General features: G+C 37.6%; 1 protein-coding gene across 1 annotated transcript in view; it reads right to left on the minus strand.

Annotated features, from left to right (window-relative positions):
• The window catches only part of LOC144443374 (coiled-coil domain-containing protein 93-like), a 57,493-nt gene extending 37,030 nt beyond the window's left edge, over positions 1-20,463 (minus strand). Inside the window, exons 1-5 of the mRNA XM_078132841.1 lie at positions 20,344-20,463; positions 13,042-13,155; positions 11,002-11,096; positions 9,866-9,977; positions 7,727-7,825 (exon numbers count right to left, since the gene is read on the minus strand). Coding sequence (XP_077988967.1) covers positions 7,727-7,825; positions 9,866-9,977; positions 11,002-11,096; positions 13,042-13,155; positions 20,344-20,364 — 441 coding nt within the window. The 5' untranslated portion in view covers positions 20,365-20,463. The remainder of the gene's footprint in view (positions 1-7,726; positions 7,826-9,865; positions 9,978-11,001; positions 11,097-13,041; positions 13,156-20,343) is intronic.
• Positions 20,464-22,799: the final 2,336 nt, after the last annotated feature.

The raw sequence follows: 22,799 nt of genomic DNA on the forward strand, positions 1-22,799 counted from the left end.
TACTCAGAACTAGTCTTACTTGACAGACTAGTGACTATACTCAGAATGAGTCTTACTTGACAGACGAGTGACTATACTCAGGACTAGTTTTACTTGACAGACGAGTGACTATACTCAGGACTAGTCTTACTTGACAGACGAGTGACTATACTCAGGACTAGTCTTACTTGACAGACTAGTGACTATACTCAGAACTAGTCTTACTTGACAGACTAGTGACTATACTCAGGATGAGTCTTACTTGACAGACGAGTGACTATACTCAGAACTAGTCTTACTTGACAGACTAGTGACTATTCTCAGAATGAGTCTTACTTGACAGACTAGTGACTATACTCAGAACTAGTCTTACTTGACAGACGAGTGACTATACTCAGAACTAGTCTTACTTGACAGACTAGTGACTATACTCAGAACTAGTCTTACTTGACAGACTAGTGACTATTCTCAGAATGAGTCTTACTTGACAGACGAGTGACTATACTCAGGATGCGTCTTACTTGACAGACTAGTGACTATACTCAGAACTAGTCTTACTTGACAGACTAGTGACTATACTCAGAACTAGTCTTACTTGACAGACTAGTGACTATACTCAGGATGCGTCTTACTTGACAGACGAGTGACTATACTCAGGACTAGTCTTACTTGACAGACTAGTGACTATACTCAGGACTAGTCTTACTCGACAGACGAGTGACTATACTCAGAACTAGTCTTACTTGACAGACTAGTGACTGTACTCAGGACTAGTCTTACTCGACAGACGAGTGACTATACTCAGGACTAGTCTTACTTGACAGACTAGTGACTATACTCAGGATGCATCTTACTTGACAGACTAGTGACTATACTCAGAACTAGTCTTACTTGACAGACGAGTGACTATACTCTGGACTAGTCTTACTTGACAGACTAGTGACTATACTCAGAACTAGTCTTACTTGACAGACGAGTGACTATACTCAGGATGCATCTTACTTGACAGACTAGTGACTATACTCAGAACTAGTCTTACTCGAGTGACGAGTGACTATACTCAGGACTAGTCTTACTTGACAGACTACTGACTATACTCAGAACTAGTCTCACTTGACAGACTAGTGACTATACTCAGAATGAGTCTTACTTGACAGACGAGTGACTATACTCAGGACTAGTTTTACTTGACAGACGAGTGACTATACTCAGGACTAGTCTTACTTGACAGACGAGTGACTATACTCAGGACTAGTCTTACTTGACAGACTAGTGACTATACTCAGAACTAGTCTTACTTGACAGACGAGTGACTATACTCAGAACTAGTCTTACTTGACAGACTAGTGACTATTCTCAGAATGAGTCTTACTTGACAGACTAGTGACTATACTCAGAACTAGTCTTACTTGACAGACGAGTGACTATACTCAGAACTAGTCTTACTTGACAGACTAGTGACTATACTCAGAACTAGTCTTACTTGACAGACTAGTGACTATACTCATGATGCGTCTTACTTGACAGACTAGTGACTATACTCAGAACTAGTCTTACTTGACAGACGAGTGACTATACTCAGGACTAGTCTTACTCGAGTGACGAGTGACTATACTCAGGACTAGTCTTACTTGATAGACTAGTGACTATACTCAGGACTAGTCTTACTTGACAGACTAGTGACTATACTCAGAACTAGTCTTACTTGACAGACTAGTGACTATACTCAGAATGAGTCTTACTTGACAGACTAGTGACTATACTCAGAACTAGTCTCACTTGACAGACTAGTGACTATACTCAGAACTAGTCTCACTTGACAGACTAGTGACTATACTCAGAACTAGTCTTACTTGACAGACTAGTGACTATACTCAGAACTAGTCTTACTTGACAGACTAGTGACTATACTCAGAACTAGTCATACTTGACAGACTAGTGACTATACTCAGAATGAGTCTTACTTGACAGACTAGTGACTATACTCAGATCTAGTCTTACTTGACAGACTAGTGACTATACTCAGAACTAGTCTTACTTGACAGACTAGTGACTATACTCAGAACTAGTCTTACTTGACAGACTAGTGACTATACTCAGGACTAGTTTTACTTGACAGACGAGTGACTATACTCAGGACTAGTTTTACTTGACAGACTAGTGACTATACTCAGAACTAGTTTTACTTGACAGACTAGTGACTATACTCAGAACTAGTCTTACTTGACAGACTAGTGACTATACTCAGAACTAGTCTTACTTGACAGACTAGTGACTATACTCAGGACTAGTTTTACTTGACAGACTAGTGACTATACTCAGAACTAGTCTTACTTGACAGACTAGTGACTATACTCAGGACTAGTCTTACTTGACAGACTAGTGACTATACTCAGAACTAGTCTTACTTGGCAGACTAGTGACTATACTCAGGACTAGTCTTACTTGACAGACTAGTGACTATACTCAGGACTAGTCTTACTTGACAGACTAGTGACTATACTCAGGACTAGTTTTACTTGACAGACTAGTGACTATACTCAGAACTAGTCTTACTTGACAGACTAGTGACTATACTCAGGACTAGTCTTACTTGACAGACTAGTGACTATACTCAGAACTAGTCTTACTTGACAGACTAGTGACTATACTCAGGACTAGTTTTACTTGACAGACGAGTGACTATACTCAGGACTAGTCTTACTTGACAGACTAGTGACTATACTCAGGACTAGTCTTACTTGACAGACTAGTGACTATACTCAGGACTAGTCTTACTTGACAGACTAGTGACTATACTCAGGACTAGTTTTACTTGACAGACGAGTGACTATACTCAGGACTAGTCTTACTTGACAGACTAGTGACTATACTCAGGACTAGTCTTACTTGACAGACTAGTGACTATACTCAGGACTAGTCTTACTTGACAGACTAGTGACTATACTCAGGACTAGTCTTACTTGACAGACTAGTGACTATACTCAGGACTAGTCTTACTTGACAGACGAGTGACTATACTCAGGACTAGTTTTACTTGACAGACGAGTGACTATACTCAGGACTAGTCTTACTTGACAGACTAGTGACTATACTCAGGACTAGTCTTACTTGACAGACTAGTGACTATACTCAGAACTAGTCTTACTTGACAGACTAGTGACTATACTCAGGACTAGTCTTACTTGATAGACTAGTGACTATACTCAGAACTAGTCTTACTTGACAGACGAGTGACTATACTCAGAACTAGTCTCACTTGACAGACTAGTGACTATACTCAGAACTAGTCTTACTTGACAGACTAGTGACTATACTCAGGACTAGTTTTACTTGACAGACTAGTGACTATACTCAGAACTAGTCTTACTTGACAGACTAGTGACTATACTCAGGACTAGTCTTACTTGACAGACTAGTGACTATACTCAGAACTAGTCTTACTTGACAGACTAGTGACTATACTCAGGACTAGTTTTACTTGACAGACGAGTGACTATACTCAGGACTAGTCTTACTTGACAGACTAGTGACTATACTCAGGACTAGTCTTACTTGACAGACTAGTGACTATACTCAGGACTAGTCTTACTTGACAGACTAGTGACTATACTCAGGACTAGTTTTACTTGACAGACGAGTGACTATACTCAGGACTAGTCTTACTTGACAGACTAGTGACTATACTCAGGACTAGTCTTACTTGACAGACTAGTGACTATACTCAGGACTAGTCTTACTTGACAGACTAGTGACTATACTCAGGACTAGTCTTACTTGACAGACTAGTGACTATACTCAGAACTAGTCTTACTTGACAGACTAGTGACTATACTCAGAACTAGTCTTACTCGACAGACTAGTGACTATACTCAGGACTAGTCTTACTTGATAGACTAGTGACTATACTCAGAACTAGTCTTACTTGACAGACGAGTGACTATACTCAGAACTAGTCTCACTTGACAGACTAGTGACTATACTCAGAACTAGTCTTACTTGACAGACTAGTGACTATACTCAGAACTAGTCTTACTTGACAGACTAGTGACTATACTCAGAACTAGTCTCACTTGACAGACGAGTGACTATACTCAGGACTAGTCTTACTTGACAGACTAGTGACTATACTCAGAACTAGTCTTACTTGACAGACTAGTGACTATACTCAGAACTAGTCTTACTTGACAGACTAGTGACTATACTCAGGACTAGTCTTACTTGACAGACTAGTGACTATACTCAGAACTAGTCTTACTTGACAGACGAGTGACTATACTCAGAATGAGTCTTACTTGACAGACGAGTGACTATACTCAGGACTAGTTTTACTTGACAGACGAGTGACTATACTCAGAATGAGTCTTACTTGACAGACGAGTGACTATACTCAGGACTAGTCTTACTTGACAGACTAGTGACTATACTCAGGACTAGTTTTACTTGACAGACGAGTGACTATACTCAGAATGAGTCTTACTTGATAGACTAGTGACTATACTCAGGACTAGTCTTACTTGACAGACTAGTGACTATACTCAGAACTAGTCTTACTTGACAGACTAGTGACTATACTCAGAACTAGTCTTACTTGACAGACTAGTGACTATACTCAGAACTAGTCTTACTTGACAGACTAGTGACTATACTCAGAACTAGTCTTACTTGACAGACTAGTGACTATACTCAGAATGAGTCTTACTTGACAGACGAGTGACTATACTCAGAACTAGTCTTACTTGACAGACTAGTGACTATACTCAGAATGAGTCTTACTTGACAGACTACTGACTATACTCAGGACTTGTCTTACTTGACAGACTAGTGACTATACTCAGGACTAGTCTTACTTGACAGACTAGTGACTATACTTAGAACTAGTCTTACTTGACAGACTAGTGACTATACTCAGAACTAGTCTTACTTGACAGACTAGTGACTATACTCAGAACTAGTCTTACTTGACAGACTAGTGACTATACTCAGAACTAGTCTTACTTGACAGACTAGTGACTATACTTAGAACTAGTCTTACTTGACAGACTAGTGACTATACTCAGAACTAGTCTTACTTGACAGACTAGTGACTATACTTAGAACTAGTCTTACTTGACAGACTAGTGACTATACTCAGAACTAGTCTTACTTGACAGACTAGTGACTATACTTAGAACTAGTCTTACTTGACAGACTAGTGACTATACTCAGGATGCGTCTTACTTGACAGACTAGTGACTATACTCAGAACTAGTCTTACTTGACAGACTAGTGACTATACTCAGGATGCGTCTTACTTGACAGACTAGTGACTATACTCAGAACTAGTCTTACTTGACAGACTAGTGACTATACTCAGGATGCGTCTTACTTGACAGACGAGTGACTATACTCAGGACTAGTCTTACTTGACAGACTAGTGACTATACTCAGGACTAGTCTTACTCGACAGACAAGTGACTATACTCAGAACTAGTCTTACTTGACAGACTAGTGACTGTACTCAGGACTAGTCTTACTCGACAGACGAGTGACTATACTCAGGACTAGTCTTACTTGACAGACTAGTGACTATACTCAGAACTAGTCTTACTTGACAGACTAGTGACTATACTCAGAATGAGTCTTACTTGACAGACTAGTGACTATACTCAGAACTAGTCTTACTTGACAGACTAGTGACTATACTCAGAACTAGTCTTACTTGACAGACTAGTGACTATACTCAGAACTAGTCTTACTTGACAGGCTAGTGACTATTCTCAGAATGAGTCTTACTTGACAGACTAGTGACTATACTCAGAATGAGTCTTACTTGACAGACTAGTGACTATACTCAGAATGAGTCTTACCTGACAGACTAGTGACTATACTCAGGATGCATCTTACTTGACAGACTAGTGACTATACTCAGAACTAGTCTTACTTGACAGACGAGTGACTATACTCTGGACTAGTCTTACTTGACAGACTAGTGACTATACTCAGAACTAGTCTTACTTGACAGACGAGTGACTATACTCAGGATGCATCTTACTTGACAGACTAGTGACTATACTCAGAACTAGTCTTACTCGAGTGACGAGTGACTATACTCAGGACTAGTCTTACTTGACAGACTACTGACTATACTCAGAACTAGTCTTACTTGACAGACTAGTGACTATACTCAGATCTAGTCTTACTTGACAGACTAGTGACTATACTCAGGACTAGTCTTACTTGACAGACTAGTGACTATACTCAGAACTAGTCTTACTTGACAGACTAGTGACTATACTCAGGACTAGTCTTACTTGACAGACTAGTGACTATACTCAGGACTAGTCTTACTAATAATAATTTGTAATGTAATAATAATATTCATACCAATGATAAGGCAGTATGATACCTAAGCTAATAAATGATTGACAAGGTACACTTTTAATCAAAATTCATGTAACTCCCAGGGGACAACAGCTGGCGGTTTCCCTCACAATAAATTTGAAGTTGTGCAGGCTACATACGAATGATAATACGCCAGATTAAAGTACCTTATACTGATTGTCCCCCTCCCCCCTTGCATAAAATTTTGGGGGATTTAGTTCAAAATAGGGGGGGGGGGACAACTGAATAATTTCATTTTTTAATCTATATTATTTTGGAGGATTTAGAAAATGACTGACTTGGCATGCATTGGTATATTTTGTAGTACATGTACATACAACGATGTGTAACTGTAAACATATTCCAAGTGGGTGGACTCACATCAACATACGTAGCTTCAATTCTTCCGTATGACGGTATGTCGTAATTCAATCTGCTATTTACATCACAGAAACATCAGTATGCTTTCTAGGAATGTAACATTGCTAAAAATGTATATTTCCCTTCATAAGATGACTGTATACGGCGCATTCCAACCTCCAAGTGTGATCGCTACGCTAGTCTTTTTACAAGTCGCCATGTTGTGAAATAATTAATGTAATTAGGTCACTACGTCATATATGACCAATAGGATCACAGCTTACAAAAAAGTGAGCAATTTCACCCAATCACGTTGGGTATATGATACTGGCAGAGCTATTCACTGACCATGCATTGAAAGTTGTCAACACTTACATGTATTAAGTCTTTATCGTCATGGGACTGGGTACATCATACTACATGTACAATATCATGTGTCACGATCCAATATACATTAAACAGCTGTGCTTGTCACAGAGGAGAAGCCATTACCAATTCCTGCATTACCTAATGTAAATTCTAATTTTCTTGTCTTCCGTCTGGTACTTTTTACTTGGAAAATCGTTTTATCAATGTTAATAAATGCAGAGATTAATTACATCAAAGGGGCCGCTCATGGTTTTTATCAATGTGCATTGGTTTGATAGTAGAATTGAGTGAAAATGAAAGATTGCAACATTGTATGTTTCAAGACATCTATTCTCCCAGTTCCGGACGGGCGAGTCAGAATTGTCGGAGCTTTTGATCAGTGTATTTAGACTGCACATTTGCAAAACTCATAGTATGTATGAGGCATTGTTTTGGTCACAGTGAAAATAGGGTACGCAGGAAACCGCCCAACCCCAACTTTGGGGTTTGGGGGGCTTGAGACCGCCCAGGGCGCTTACCTGAGGAATTACGGTAATACCAGCAAAATGTTCAGTCTTGTAAGACTATCTAAGGGCCAGCATCAAAAGAAATTGTAAACTTTGATTACGTTGGTAATGATGAATAAATATGAGTAAAAAAAGTTTGTGTTTGTTACCTGGGGTGTACAATGGTGTTTATTGAATTGGGAGACAGAAAACGCTCTGTTGTAATCACCAAGCTCTTCTCTTGTTTCTATTGCTTTTTTCACAAGCCACTGAGAATAAATCACAAAGATTTCGCAAACATTAAAAACACAGACACTGAAGATGTAACAACCATTTCACTAATAAGCCTTCAACAACTACTGTATCATTTAAATAAAATCTGAATTATACAAACTAACAAGGTCCCTGCTTTAAAGTAATATGAAGTAGTTCAAATATTTATAGATTCACTGCACATTAGGCCTATTAAGGTTACCTGACCCCACCCAGTTTTCCACACCAACCCTAAACCTTTTTTTACATATTCAAGAAAAAAACTCATGAAAATTGTGAAGTATTGCAAGAAATAATAGATGCGTAAACTGACATCAATTTAAAAAGACAATAAGAAACTGGCCTTCCAATCTGTAACGGCTGTACATCTGATGGGAAGGGAAGAAACCAATAACACAGAGATCATATGGAATACAATGGAAAACATAACTACATGAAATACAAATAAATCTACCTACCCCACCTATTCTAAATTGAGTGTAATCGGAACCATACAATTTTTTTGCTCAGGCCATTCATGTAGGCTATGTTTCAAATAAGGTCAAAGGTCACCATAAAATTCAATCCACAAAAATTGATAAGATTGTAAAACAGATACATATCTACAAGGCAGAGAGTTATGAGTATCAGTGTTTTCTACAGATGAAAAAATTAAGGGGTGGCTAATTTGCATAAATATTAGCACACTAATTTGCATATATTTACATAAATGTGTAAGCAGTATTACACACTAGCTACTCAAGTAGCTACATTAAAATCAAGAGGTAAGTGACTATTTCTACAAATACAGACTGCTTTCAAAATTCTTCCTACTGAGATGATGGCACAGTCAGTTCAATCTTTCTATTTCTAACTCCTGCCCATAACTTCAAAGCCTTGGTGTGAAATCAAAGCAAAATCCTTAATTTAAGTTTGTTTAAACTTCGTATATATTTACATGCAGGCATCGGCATCGTGTATGTCCTAATTGTCGTGAAACATGAGACTTACTATGAACTCACAATAGTTAGTGATGTCATGAGCCGCCATATTGGAAAATACATGTTTTTCAGTAGCTTGAAATTTCACCATGTATGATGTAACACTACAAACTAAAAGTGTTTTCAGAGTAAAATTGAACACAAAGCTGATGATCGGAAATAACATTGCCATTTTATCTAAAGGGATATTGGTGTATTATACTCTTTTGACGGTTCTAGGAAAACAAATGGACGTGTATTTTACGATGTCAATCATGTCAATGGCATTGAATATGTTTATCATGCTTGCTGTTACACAATCCTGTCGACTCGTAGGTGTGAAATACGTATATTATTTTCAGTCACACTTTGTGTTACGACTAAAACCAACAAACAAGTCGTAATTAGCACTGTTTTAGTTGTCAGATAACAGTGTATTAGCAGGCATGTAAATGTCTCCATGCAAAACAAGGAGCAGTGGACTGTCTCCGAAAAAACGCAGGTTGAACACATCAAAGATCTGAGCAGCTGGTATGTAAATGTAAAGGGACGGCAGCAAAATGTAATGGGGCTGTGGAGAACACTGCACTAGGTAACCTTCAGCATATGTTTGAAATAAACGAGATCCTTGCAGCCTACCAGAGATGATGATAGGGCTCATAATACCACATTAACACCTCACAACAATACCTGTTGCCAATCTATTACTCTTACTTGTTTGTGAACCAACTGACAAGTCATAATTAACATCAGTTATAGTTGTTGGACAACAGTGTATGTAATTCAAATTTCCCTTTCATAGTTTCAAAAGTAACACTGGTTAGCACACATGTAAGCAATTCCATGTAAAACAAGTAGCAGTGGACTGTCTCCAAACAAACACAGGCTGAACACATCAAAGTTCTGAGCAGCTACTATATAAATTTAAAGGAGCGATAGCAAAATTTAATGGGGTGGGCCACCCCTTTAAAAGAGACCATGGAGAACACTGAGTATATTGTGTAATGTGAGTCAGAACAGATTGTGTGTGATATGACTGGAATGAATGTGATTCAAAACAAGTATTGTAAGCCTTACCTGTACTGTTGGATAGATATGAATAAAATCCAAGCCCTGAATCTGATGTGGTTCTAAACGATGAGGACATTTCATTTTTGGTAACACTCTTACAATCTTTTCAGTCAGTGCTCTAAAAACATAAATAATAAACATCAATCTTGGTGTAAAAGGGATTTTTCAGACTAACTACAAAAGTTAATGACATACAATGTACATAAGAATATGACAATTTATGTGAAATTTGTTACAACAATATCTCCTCTCAGACTCAATATTTATCATAAAAATTATGTCAACAGTTTTTCTTCTTGTAAAACAAATATGAGTCTCAGAGTTCAAAGGATTGAAAGTTAAGTGTAGATGGAACAGTCATATATAAATTATTATGGATGTTTGGAAACCAAGGAAAATGTTTTCATTTCAGTTTGTACAAATTGGGTGTTTCCTAAAACAGAGATTCCTATCATGAAGTGACTGAGTTTTTTGACAGACAGCATTCAGTGATACCATACATATAGACAGCATTCAGTGATACCATACATATTGACAGCATTCAGTGATACCATACATACAGACAGCATTCAGTGATACCATACATATTGACAGCATTCAGTGATACCATACATATAGACACCATTCAGTGATACCATACATATACCTGAGACAGCATTCAGTGATACCATACATACAGACAGCATTCAGTGATACCATACATACAGACAGCATTCAGTGATACCAAACATATAGACAGCATTCAGTGATACCATACATATAGACAGCATTCAGTGATACCATACATATAGACAGCATTCAGTGATACCATACATATAGACAGCATTCAGTGATACCATACATACAGACAGCATTCAGTGATACCATACATGTAGACATCATTCAGTGATACCATACATACAGACAGCATTCAGTGATACCATACATATAGACAGCATTCAGTGATACCATACATACAGACAGCATTCAGTGATACCATACATATAGACAGCATTCAGTGATACCAAACATATACCTGAGACTCTCATCACCAAATACAAGAGAGTAAAGTTGAAAATTCAATGTTTGGTACTTGTTTATAACTATGTATGTTATGTGATAGGCCTTATAAATATTTCATATGGGATGAAAAATATACTTACATCTTTTGACCAATAGTAGAATTTTCTTGAAATAATAGGTCTACATCAACATCAAAGTTGCAAGTTGTTATACACCATGTCATACCACCAACAACCTATAGCCAATTTACAGTGTATGTTATTATACAACAATCTTAGTGCAAAGTCATGCCCCCACTTTTGACAAGAAACCCCCATCCCACCTTGTGACAAGACAAAACCCCCATCCCACCTTGTGACAAGACAAAACCCATCCCACCTTGTGACAAAACAAAACCCATCCCACCTTGTGACAAGACAAAACCCCCATCCCACCTTGTGACAAGACAAAACCCCCATCCCACCTTGTGACAAGACAAAACCCATCCAACCTTGTGACAAGACAAAACCCCCATCCCACCTTGTGACAAGACAAAACCCCCCATCCCACCTTGTGACAAGACAAAACCCATCCCACCTTGTGACAAGACAAAACCCCCATTCCACCTTGTGACAAGACAAAACCCCCATCCCACCTTGTGATAAGACAAAACCCCCATCCCACCTTGTGACAAGACAAAACCCCCATCCCACCTTGTGACAAGACAAAACCCCCATCCCACCTTGTGACAAGACAAAACCCCCATCCCACCTTGTGACAAGACAAAACCCCCATCCCACCTTGTGACAAGACAAAACCCCCATCCCACCTTGTGACAAGACAAAACCCATCCCACCGTGTGACACTACAAAGTTCCTCCCACTCTACCTTGTGACAAGTGATATGATCCTGTCTTCAAAAAAATAGTGCTAATGGCATAGTAGCACAATTTTTCAGTTTTAAAAATATTTATCCACAAGCTGAATAATTATCCAGTTGCCTATCCAACTCTGTTGTCATCTTTGCAATATACGCGATCATTTTGCTGTTGCTATGGGCGTGGTCATGTTTCTAGACATATTTGCATACATTTTTGAATGTTTATTCATTTCTCTATTAATCCCTGTTGTTATCTTTGCAATATACAAATGTATGTAATCATTTGGTTGTTTCTATGGGTGTGGTCTTGTTGCTAGGCATACTTGCATACATGTTTTGAATATTTGTTCACTTGTCTAAGAATCCCTGTTGTTATCTTTGTGAAATACACCATCGTTTGCCTGTTTTTATGGGCATGGTCATGGTGGCTAGGGATATTTGCATAGTATATTTTGGATGTTTACTCGCTTGCCTACCAGATGATGTTGTGATTTTAGCAAAATATACTGGCATGAGGTTGTTGCTAAGGGTCATGGTTGCTAGTGCCAATTGTGTCAAATTGTTTTCAACAAAATCTTCAAAATAACACTTCTAGAAACATCTCACCAAATTTCAGTATCACTGACCAAGTACTTTTTGAGATATAAATTTTTGACCAAAACTCATATTTTTCACACCTAATTTGCCTACGCTAATGAGATCATTTCATTATATGCTATACATTTCTTCATCTACATGTATACACCTCCAAAATGCATCCACATTGAATTTCAGCCCAATCTGCACAGTATTTTGGATTGTTGACTTAAAAGACATATTTTTGGCCTTAATTAGCATATTACTGATGGAATCATCATGTCATAAACAAATATTATTAATCTTTCATTAATCTACATACCCCTAAGAATATTTCCACCAAATTTAAGACCAATCTGCCCCCAGCAGTTTTTAAGTTTAAGATTTTTGAGCAAAATCAAACAAACATGATGGGATCATTTTGCATTGAACAATTTCCCAACTAGACACCAAAAGTAATGTCCTCATCCAATTACCAGGGCAATCGATCGGGCAGTTTTTGAGTTTAAGTCATCCACACACACACACACACACACACACACACACACACACACACACACACACACACACACACACACACACACACACACACACACACACACACACACACATACACACACACACACACACACACACACAAGCAGATAAACAGACACTGCACCATGCCTATAGCACTACTGACTACATATTATATATTCAGTTAAAACTATTAACTTTATTCTGTTCTCACAGTTGCTATGACAAACCTTATCAAATGGGGAGAGTCCTTTTATCCGAGCTCTGAAATATCCAGCTGCAGTGAGTAACTCAATAGTTTCTTGTAATTTGATGTGTTGTTCTTCATCCTCTCTAACTTCAGCCTAAGAATAAAGGAATAGTATAAATGCCTTGTCATTCAAATTTCATTTACTTCAACTTCTATTTCAAAATTATTCTACATTCAATTATTTTCATACATGTATGGGAAGACCACAATCAAAATAAGTGTTTAAAACACTTTTCTAAAACAAGTTTAAGTTTCATGAATGTCATCGTATGATTTTGATGTTGATTGAATGTACAGTACTTGGTGTGCTTTTCACCATACAAGTTTATTTTGTTACATTAAAGGTGAGGAAGGGGTATTGTGGAGTCATGATGGGTGAATGGTTAGCGTGACCGGCTTGGAACCTACAGGTTGCAGGTTCGAGCCCGTCGCTGCCTGCTGTCTGTTTCTGAGTGGCTAAAGTCCTTGGGCAAGATTTGAACCACGACTGTGCCTCAGTCAACCCAGCTGTATAACTGGGGACCTGGTAGGATGTAGGTTGCAATGTGAAGGCTTTAATCCTATGCGCTTAAATGGCTGCAATGGATTGTATGCTCCCCGGGGAGTTGAGGAAGACTAAAGGGCCATTGTGCTGTTCTGATCCGAGTCAGGGGTAATAATTGTAAAGCGCTTTGAGCACGGAGTGGGAAAGCGCTATATAAGAACCCAACATCATCATTATAAAAGGCCCCCTAACTTTGAGGGGATTATTGTAAAACTTGACTGCATTCAGTGAGCAATGCAGCAATTCCTCTATGAAAATCCATGACAAAAGTGAGCAGCTAGTGATTTTGGTAATAAAGTTGGTATGTGTGAATGTGTGAATGTCTTGGGAATGCCTGTGTTGTTACAGAAAGTTGATATTTATACATGGTATATACAATTTTGGACAAAACATTATCAGACTGGGGCTTGTTCCTTACTCATAAAGAAAAACAATTACTATTTGATACTTTTAAGATTAGGACATCAATAATTTGACACTCGTAGAGAAATCAACACTTATACTCGCTTTTTTTTCTCGTGTCTTACTCTTTTGATCTGTAAACCTTTTCTATTTTTTGTTTGTTCTTCGTCCTGTTCCTGTCTTCTGTTTTTGTGAAATATTTTCTTTGAAAATGTTCAATAAACATTTAAAAAAACAAACAAAAAAAACCCACTTTATACCTGGCATCAGTAATCATGACAGCATACCTATGATTACGATACGTAGAGACAAGAGAAATCAACACTCATACCTTGTAAAACTTGCTTGTTTGGGACAGTCAAAATTATGAATATATAATGAACATATTTGATGTTAAAATGCAGAAATATGGAATTTGTTACACACTGTACGACAAATTCTGACGATAGGGCAAGTTGTGTTGTAAGGCTCTATAGTAAGTTACACTCTGGGATTTTCGTCCTACCCACTGGGATTTTTGTCAGAAAAGTACATACTTTATTCAATATTCGTAACATTTCCGACGTTTACATGAGGGTCTATGCATTCATCACCCATGCCAAAATGAACACACAAGCTGTTAACGGGTTCCCAATCAATTTACCGGACCAGAGTTCCCACCGACCCCACAGCCACAGGTACTCAAATCAATCTGTATGATTTAAAAAAAATATGTATGGTAAATTTAAAAATCATAGATTGATTTGAGTACCTGTGCCCACAGCGGTACAAGTGTGGCCATGATCAAAGTGAAACTGTACAATGGCTGGAAAACATACAAAATGCTTTGAAAATGATGTTTTAACTAATAAAGAAGGCAAGCTTGCTTCACATCATAAAATATCTTCAGTATGATTGTAATTTTTCTTGGAAAACAATGTGTTGTCTTATTGTATGTTTTGCTTTCCAGCATGGTACTGAGAGTTGATTGTTTTTATTTTGATTCATAACATGCCTGTACCCCTGTCGCAATCAACGTAAAAAGACGCAACACTAACTTTTGTTGCAATAGTGTCTACTGTGACCTGGAAAATTCCCTGCATCATGCCAAACACATGTTTAAATATATATGGAAACTATGGAATAAAATACCAGTGCATATTAGGACTATACAATGCAGGTCAGAGTTTAAGCGGGAATTTAAAAAATGTCTACAGTCTGGTTGTTTCGGGATCTAGAGCTCATGTTTAATTTATTTTGTAATTTCAGTGTATTTCCATGTATCATCTACCACGTTAAATAGTCTTGATTGAAAGAGGGCAAAATTAAATGATAAGTGTCATATGTTTTGTGAGGGGAGGACTCGATTAGTTGTGTAACAACTACTTCCACACCCTTTTCCCGAATAACACGTTTATGTATATACATAAGGATATTTAGTTCTGTTCTGTATCACATTTTTTTTTGTACGTGGGAATAAATTATTATTATTATTAATATTGTATAGTGTCAGTCGACAACACGAGATGGTATGTGTTTACAATACATGTCAACGATATTTGAACTGTGTCAGCTTCAAGTTCGCATGAGAGTTCAAGTGCCAATATTGCAATTCATAAGCTATGGCTGCCTTGGCAGGATGCCTGTTCACACTGCTCCTGAACTACTTGATTCTAAGTATGTATTACAGTAAGACACTGCACCAAACATTTGATGATAAGTTGCAAATGACTCATGGAAAGGCATGGCCAACTCCCAAGTTGGATGGGAACTGTTATGGTAAGGAAATCATGATCAGATGTTTGGGCATTGGAGCTCTTGGCTTTAGACACAGTAGCACAATGAACCGACGTGTCAATACTACATGCTACTTGGCACTGTTATGTTTACTACTCTCCAACGATATCAACCTTAATCCTGGACCTGCATCAACTACACCCATTGTTACGAATAACTACTACCAATCTGAAGGGACAAATCTTGAGGTTTGTTCCGTTTGTAATTCATCAATTTATTTCACCGATATTCAAGTTTACTGTATTTGCTGTTACAACTCTTGGCACAAACAATGTCTTGATGAACACCTGTTGGAAGGTAATGACGCAACACTTCTAAAGTGGTATTGCGATACATGCCTTAGTGATGCAGAGGCACCTGTAGCTAACACCCCACCTTGCCAAGTGATAATTCCTCGAAGCGCTCCAAAAGGATTGTCAATCTGTGCATGGAACGTGAGGAGCATCCCTAAACACTTCGACGAACTCAAATGCATACTGATGGAATCAAATTTAAAAGTATGCGGCATTACGGAGACGTGGTTTAACGATAACCATGACAACGCGACCTTTGACGTTCCTGGCTTTGCTCTGATTAGAAGAGACCGCCCAAATCGATCTGGAGGTGGTGTAGCAGTATACATATCATCAACTGTCAAATACATAGAAAGAACAGACCTTCAAACCACAGATATAGAAGATCTATGGATCCAAGTCAACATCCAGAATTGCAAACCAATCCTACTTGGTACAGTTTATAGACCACCCGATTCGAACGCCGCCTGGTTTAGTACTTTCGAAGCTAGACTCGACCGTGTGTGTAGTGAACACTTTGAAACAATTATTATGGGTGACTTTAACATAGATATATTAACTGAAAATAGAAATGGTAAACAATTTATATCACTTTTTAACCTGATTAACTCACCAACAAGGGAAACAAATAACACGGTTTCTTGCATTGATCATATTTGGACTACAGAACCTGACAGGGTGGTTCAAACTGGGGTATCTTGTATAGGCCTTAGTGACCACTACCCTGCATATGTCATCAGACAAAACTCTATTAATTCTTGCACCCAAACTAAACATACCATTAAATATAGATGTTGTAAGCAATTTGACCCAGACTCCTTCTGTAAAGATCTAGAGGAAGTCTTGTGGTCCAACATTAATTCAGACAATATCAATGATATGCTTGATACTTGGAATAGTCTTTTTCTTAATATTGTTAACAAGCATGCACCAATCAAAGAAAAAAAGGTTAAATATCCTACAATTCCTGAATGGTGGAATGAAGATATTGACCTATCTATTAAGATTAGGGATAAGTATAAACTCAATAAGTCACATGAAATGTACAAAAAGTGGAGAAATAAAGTTAGATTTGATAAGGACAGCTAAACGTGAATTTTACAATACTAAATTAAATAATTGTACATATGAGTTCTGGAAATTTTTTAAATATCTAGTTCCAAAGCCTAAATCACATAATCCTACATTTCTTACTAAAAATGGTACAGAAATTTCAGACGACAAGGAAATGGGAAATGCTTTTAACAGTTTTTTCACCAATGTAGCAGCCGAATATATCAAAGAAGCAAATCATAATAGTGATGGTATTACTGACAAATTAAGGGATTTTATATCAAACAATCTGTCAGATGATACCAAATTCGACATACCCCAGTTACATGAATCGGAAATTTTACAGTTTTTACAGAATCTTGAATGCAAAAAGTCAACTGGTTTAGATGATATCAGTGCAAAGTTTTTGAAGATTGGCGCAAGACAAATCACACCAAGTCTCACGACTTTGTTCAATTACGCAATAACATCCGGGTCATTTCCCGATCAGTGGAAATCGGCTAAGGTAACACCACTGTTCAAAAAAGGGTTGAGAGATAACATCTCAAACTACAGACCGATTTCAGTCTTGCCAATTCTGTCTAAGATATTAGAAAGACATGTCCATATGCATTTTTATAACTTTTTGACTTCCCATAACTTGTTATCAAACAATCAATCTGGTTTCCGTAAGTTTCACTCATGTCAAACAGCCCTCACAAATATAACTAACTCCTGGTATCAAGGTATAGATAGAGGAAACCTAATAGGTGTTTTACTCCTAGATTTCCGTAAGGCTTTTGATCTCGTCAACCATGATATTTTAATACGGAAGTTGAAAATGTACGGCTGTTCGGAGAAGACTTTGCTCTTCTTTACATCCTACTTACAGAATAGGTCACAATCTATATCGTTTAACGGAATCCTGAGCGACCCCCTTAATGTTTGTGTTGGCGTGCCACAGGGATCGATTTTAGGGCCGTTGTTTTTTCTACTCTTCATCAACGACCTCCCTCTAATTTCTGAAAGAACAGATATGTACATGTACGCTGACGATACCGCAGCACAGGCTATTAGTCCTAATGTTTCTGAAATTGAAACCCGACTCAACCATGATGTAAATTTAATCACACAATGGTGTGAAGGTAGTAACATGTGCCTAAATTTGCAGAAAACCAAGGTGATGGTTATAGGAACATCGCAGAAAAAAGCGAGGACGAAAAACTGTATCAATGGTACATGTGGCAGTACCAAGCTAGAATGTATCTCAAATGAAAAGCTTTTAGGTGTAAATATTGATGATACACTGACTTGGGAAAAACAAGTGAACACTGTATGTAGTAAAGTTGCTTTTAAACTTCATCAACTTAAACGTATTAGAACTTTTTTAAATCAGAGAGCAAAGATTACTTTTTACAATTGTTTTATACTACCCCACTTTGACTACTGTTCTAACATATGGGGTCATTGTTCAAACACGCTTTTACTCCGCATTGAAAGACTTCAGAAAGCTGTTGCAAGAGTGCTTTTAGACACTAATTTTAATACACCTAGTACTGTTTTATTTGAATCTCTTCAATGGCTTCCTTTCAGAAAACGTATCATTTACAATGAAGCTGTTTTAATGTACAAAGTCCAGAATAGCCTGGCTCCAAATTATCTGAATGATTTTAGAGGCATTCGAGAAGTGCACACTCGTAACACGCGTGCAGCAGACAGAGATGAACTTTACATCCCAAAACATAGAACACAGTTTTTTAGGAAGAGTTTTTTATATAATGGTGTTAAAACCTGGAATGATTTAAGTATTGATATCAAATCATGCTCCACTCTTCAGTCTTTTAAACGTAAATGTAAATGTCATCTTTTAGAAAACAGTTAGTTTAGTAGTCGCCTGGCTGTTCTTCTGGCTTTTACCATTTTACTCACCCTTGTATTTGTTTTAATGGTTTAGTATTTTTAATGTATATATTGTATATTTTTATCTCGACACTGTGTGAGAAGAGCCTTTGGCTCAACAGTCTATCGAGTTTAAATAAAGTCTAATAATAATAATAATAATAATAAGTCATATATTACATTTATGATTCTGTCAGTAGGATAGCAAACTTTCACATCGAAATATCGCGTAGCATTGAGTGGTCTGTTGATTTATGCGAGACTATTGAATTCGGGCAGATTCACACGTTGGAAAGTTGTTTCCATGACAATAGAGTAATATTTACCAGAGGCTATGATCGAACAATGGGAGAAGGCTTAATTGTTACCAATCTGTTCTTACTTGTCTGTGGTTTAACTTGTCTGTGGTTAAACAGTTGTTTAGCAGAGCTATAGAAAAAAAATTGGTCCACAACAAAAAACGAAAAGAATGATTCCATGTAATCCTTATTACAACACTTATACATACACAGGATACATATAGTACAGGAAGGGGGGGGGGGGGTGAAATACTAACATTTGTCAACTATTACTGGGGGACTGCTCTCTTTCACTGAGAGGGGACCGTCACAACTGCTACCCAACTTTAGAATATTAAGTTAGTTTGGTGTGGACATGGGTAAGTCTCCCTTTATACCTCCATAGTTTGGACAGTGTAGATATGTGGAGCTTTTTGCAGGACGGAGAAGGAAATTATAAGAATCAAGTCCCGATTTACTCCGTTTGAAAGCAGACTAAACTATATAAAACAGGGGTATAATCTTTTAGGGGAAAAATCAAAATTTAATTCTGTCAAACATGGATAGCAAATATAGCATGATTGTGAACAATATGTGTGTAATCATATACTTCCTGGTGCACGTATATTGGCGTGTAATATGATAAAGTCATGTCTGATGTCCAGTGTTGAGTACAGTGATACCCGTACCCAGGAGTGATACACGCCTCTCTCGAACCACAGGCTGCACAGCATTTTTCAATTGACTTCCTGTCAGGTACATCATAGGCTAGCTTTATAAGCCCGTGGCTTTTGTTGGATGATCTTTACAGTGCAGTATTGTATAATCTTAGCACACATGCTTGTCGGGCAACATTATCACGATCATCCAAGGAACAGCGGAAAAACAAAACTACGTACAAATGGTTCAAACTTCAAAGCTTGCTACATTACAGACACCACCTTCCCTGACCGTCCTTCCCAGCCCTGGCATTCTCGATCCACCCGCGGCCCGGACCACAATTCATAAATTTCTTCGCGAAATATGCAAGTTCGGCTTGCAACCGTTTGCCTACTTACCTGTGTCGGCGGGGCATCCATTTTGATATGGTAAATCTCCAACAATATCAAATTTGACCGAATTCAAATGCCGTATTTCTGTTGATTATATTCCTATTCACATGACCACTTCATGACCTACTATCGGAACCTTTGACCCATATTGGTCACAGCGCCCTCAAGTTCGCATATATTTTTATTTATTTGTTTAGGGGAGAACCATTTGATTTCTCGGGGGGGGGGGGGGGGTATGGCAGCAATTTTTTTCCCAGCCATGTGACAGCGAATTTTTTTCTATTGTCATTCCTGCATCAAATTGTTATTTCCCTATGCAGAAGCAATGCAATTTTTTTTCTCGTTACCAATTTTGTAACATGCAGTTCATAACTATACCTACATACCTGACCCCCCCCCAAAAGTTTTTGTGAAAGTAGCCTTTTATCATAAATGCTGGGGGAAAAACTGGGCTTGCTCACAAACATTGAAAATATGAGCTCCGCCTTAGGTGCACTGCCAGAGAAAATGAGAGAATCGGATTCCCAAATTTTGCTGATTTCAGCACATCGCAATAATTTTTTTTTAATTCTGTCTATTGGAACAATTTTTCTTTTCTCAAGCCATTACGAGATCAATTAATTTTTCTCCTTCACCTGTTGACAAATTTTTTCCCCCAAGATCCTCCATCCCCTCCCAAAAAACAAATGGTTCTCCCCTTACAGCTAGTAATAGAGTTATGCTAAGGGGAGAACCATTTGATTTCGGGGGGGGGGAGCAGGAGGAAATAGGTATGGCAGCATATTTTTTTCCTATCAATGTGACAGCAAATTTGTTTTTCTATTGTCAGTCCTGCATCAAATTACATTTTCCATATGCAGAAGCAATGCAAATTGTTTTTTCTCAGTTATCAATTTTGTAATGTGTTAATGAATTATTTGCATAATTAATTATTTTTATATTTATTACATAAAATGCAAATACATCTACAAACACTAAATAAAAACATTGATGTTTTCTGTCCTTATAAAAGTTGGAGGTTCATTCCACAATCTGGTTGCCTCATAAGAACAGGATAAAATATGACTGGAGATCTAGTCAACACTTGATATGCTGATGACTGGAGATCTAGTCAACACTTGATATGCTGATGACTGGAGATCTAGTCAACACTTGATATGCTGATGACTGGAGATCTAGTCAACACTTGATATGCTGATGACTGGAGATCTCGTCAATACTTGATATGCTGATGACTGGAGATCTAGTCAACACTTGATATGCTGATGACTGGAGATCTAGTCAACACTTGATATGCTGATGACTGGAGATCTCGTCAACACTTGATATGCTGATGACTGGAGATCTCGTCAACACTTGATATGCTGATGACTGGAGATCTAGTCAACACTTGATATGCTGATGACTAGAGATCTAGTCAACACTTGATATGCTGATGACTGGAGATCTAGTCAACACTTGATATGCTGATGACTGGAGATCTCGTCAACACTTGATATGCTGATGACTGGAGATCTAGTCAACACTTGATATGCTGATGACTAGAGATCTAGTCAACACTTGATATGCTGATGACTGGAGATCTAGTCAACACTTGATATGCTGATGACTGGAGATCTAGTCAATACTTGATATGCTGATGCAAATATTCATAGATGGTCCTGCTCTTCTTCTGTTTGAGCCAACTGCAGCAATTCAACACTGGTTAAATGAACTATTGAATATTGGAGAATAATAATCATGAAATATTCTGGGTAAGTAGGTTTGCCATTCTGGCAAGTGGAAATTGTAGTTCACCTGCCCGAAGTGCAAGTACTCACAAAAGTTAACTTTGAGCCCTGAGAATGCATACTTGAATTTCAATATCATTTAGTACATACATTAACCATAACAAAGGGGATATGTCCTGTAAAATTTGTTGCTACAGCTTACAGTATTAATGAAAAATTTGCATAATTAATGATTTTAGGTAACTAGACTGTATCTTAAAAATGCAAGCTTCAAATCTCATATAATATGGTACATCAACCATAATAATATGCACCTGTCCTATGAAGTTTGTTGCACAACTTATACCTTTAATAAGTATTTTGAATAATGAACGATATTCAGTAATTAAGCAGCATCATGCACTCTTCAAATTCTGTATAATTTGGCACATACATTAACCTAAGAAAGCAAGCTTGTCCAAAAAAGCCTGTTACCATAGTTTTCTTTTTAAGTTTAATGGGTTATTTGCATAAATTAGTGACTCCCTTACTGGAGGCATTTACTTCAAATCTGGTTGTGATTTTACTTTTAGTTGGGACTTCACTTTCACTTTCAGACATTCTATATTATATGTAAAATTAACTTTCAGAAGTCATCAAAGTCGACTCTAAAGTCGCCAAAGTTGATTTAATTCTGAAGTCGCCAAAGTTACTTTATGCAATTCTGGATGTTTCACTATATTTGAAGAAACT

This window comes from Glandiceps talaboti, chromosome 12 (assembly GCF_964340395.1).
Source record: "Glandiceps talaboti chromosome 12, keGlaTala1.1, whole genome shotgun sequence".
NCBI lineage: Eukaryota > Metazoa > Hemichordata > Enteropneusta > Spengelidae > Glandiceps > Glandiceps talaboti.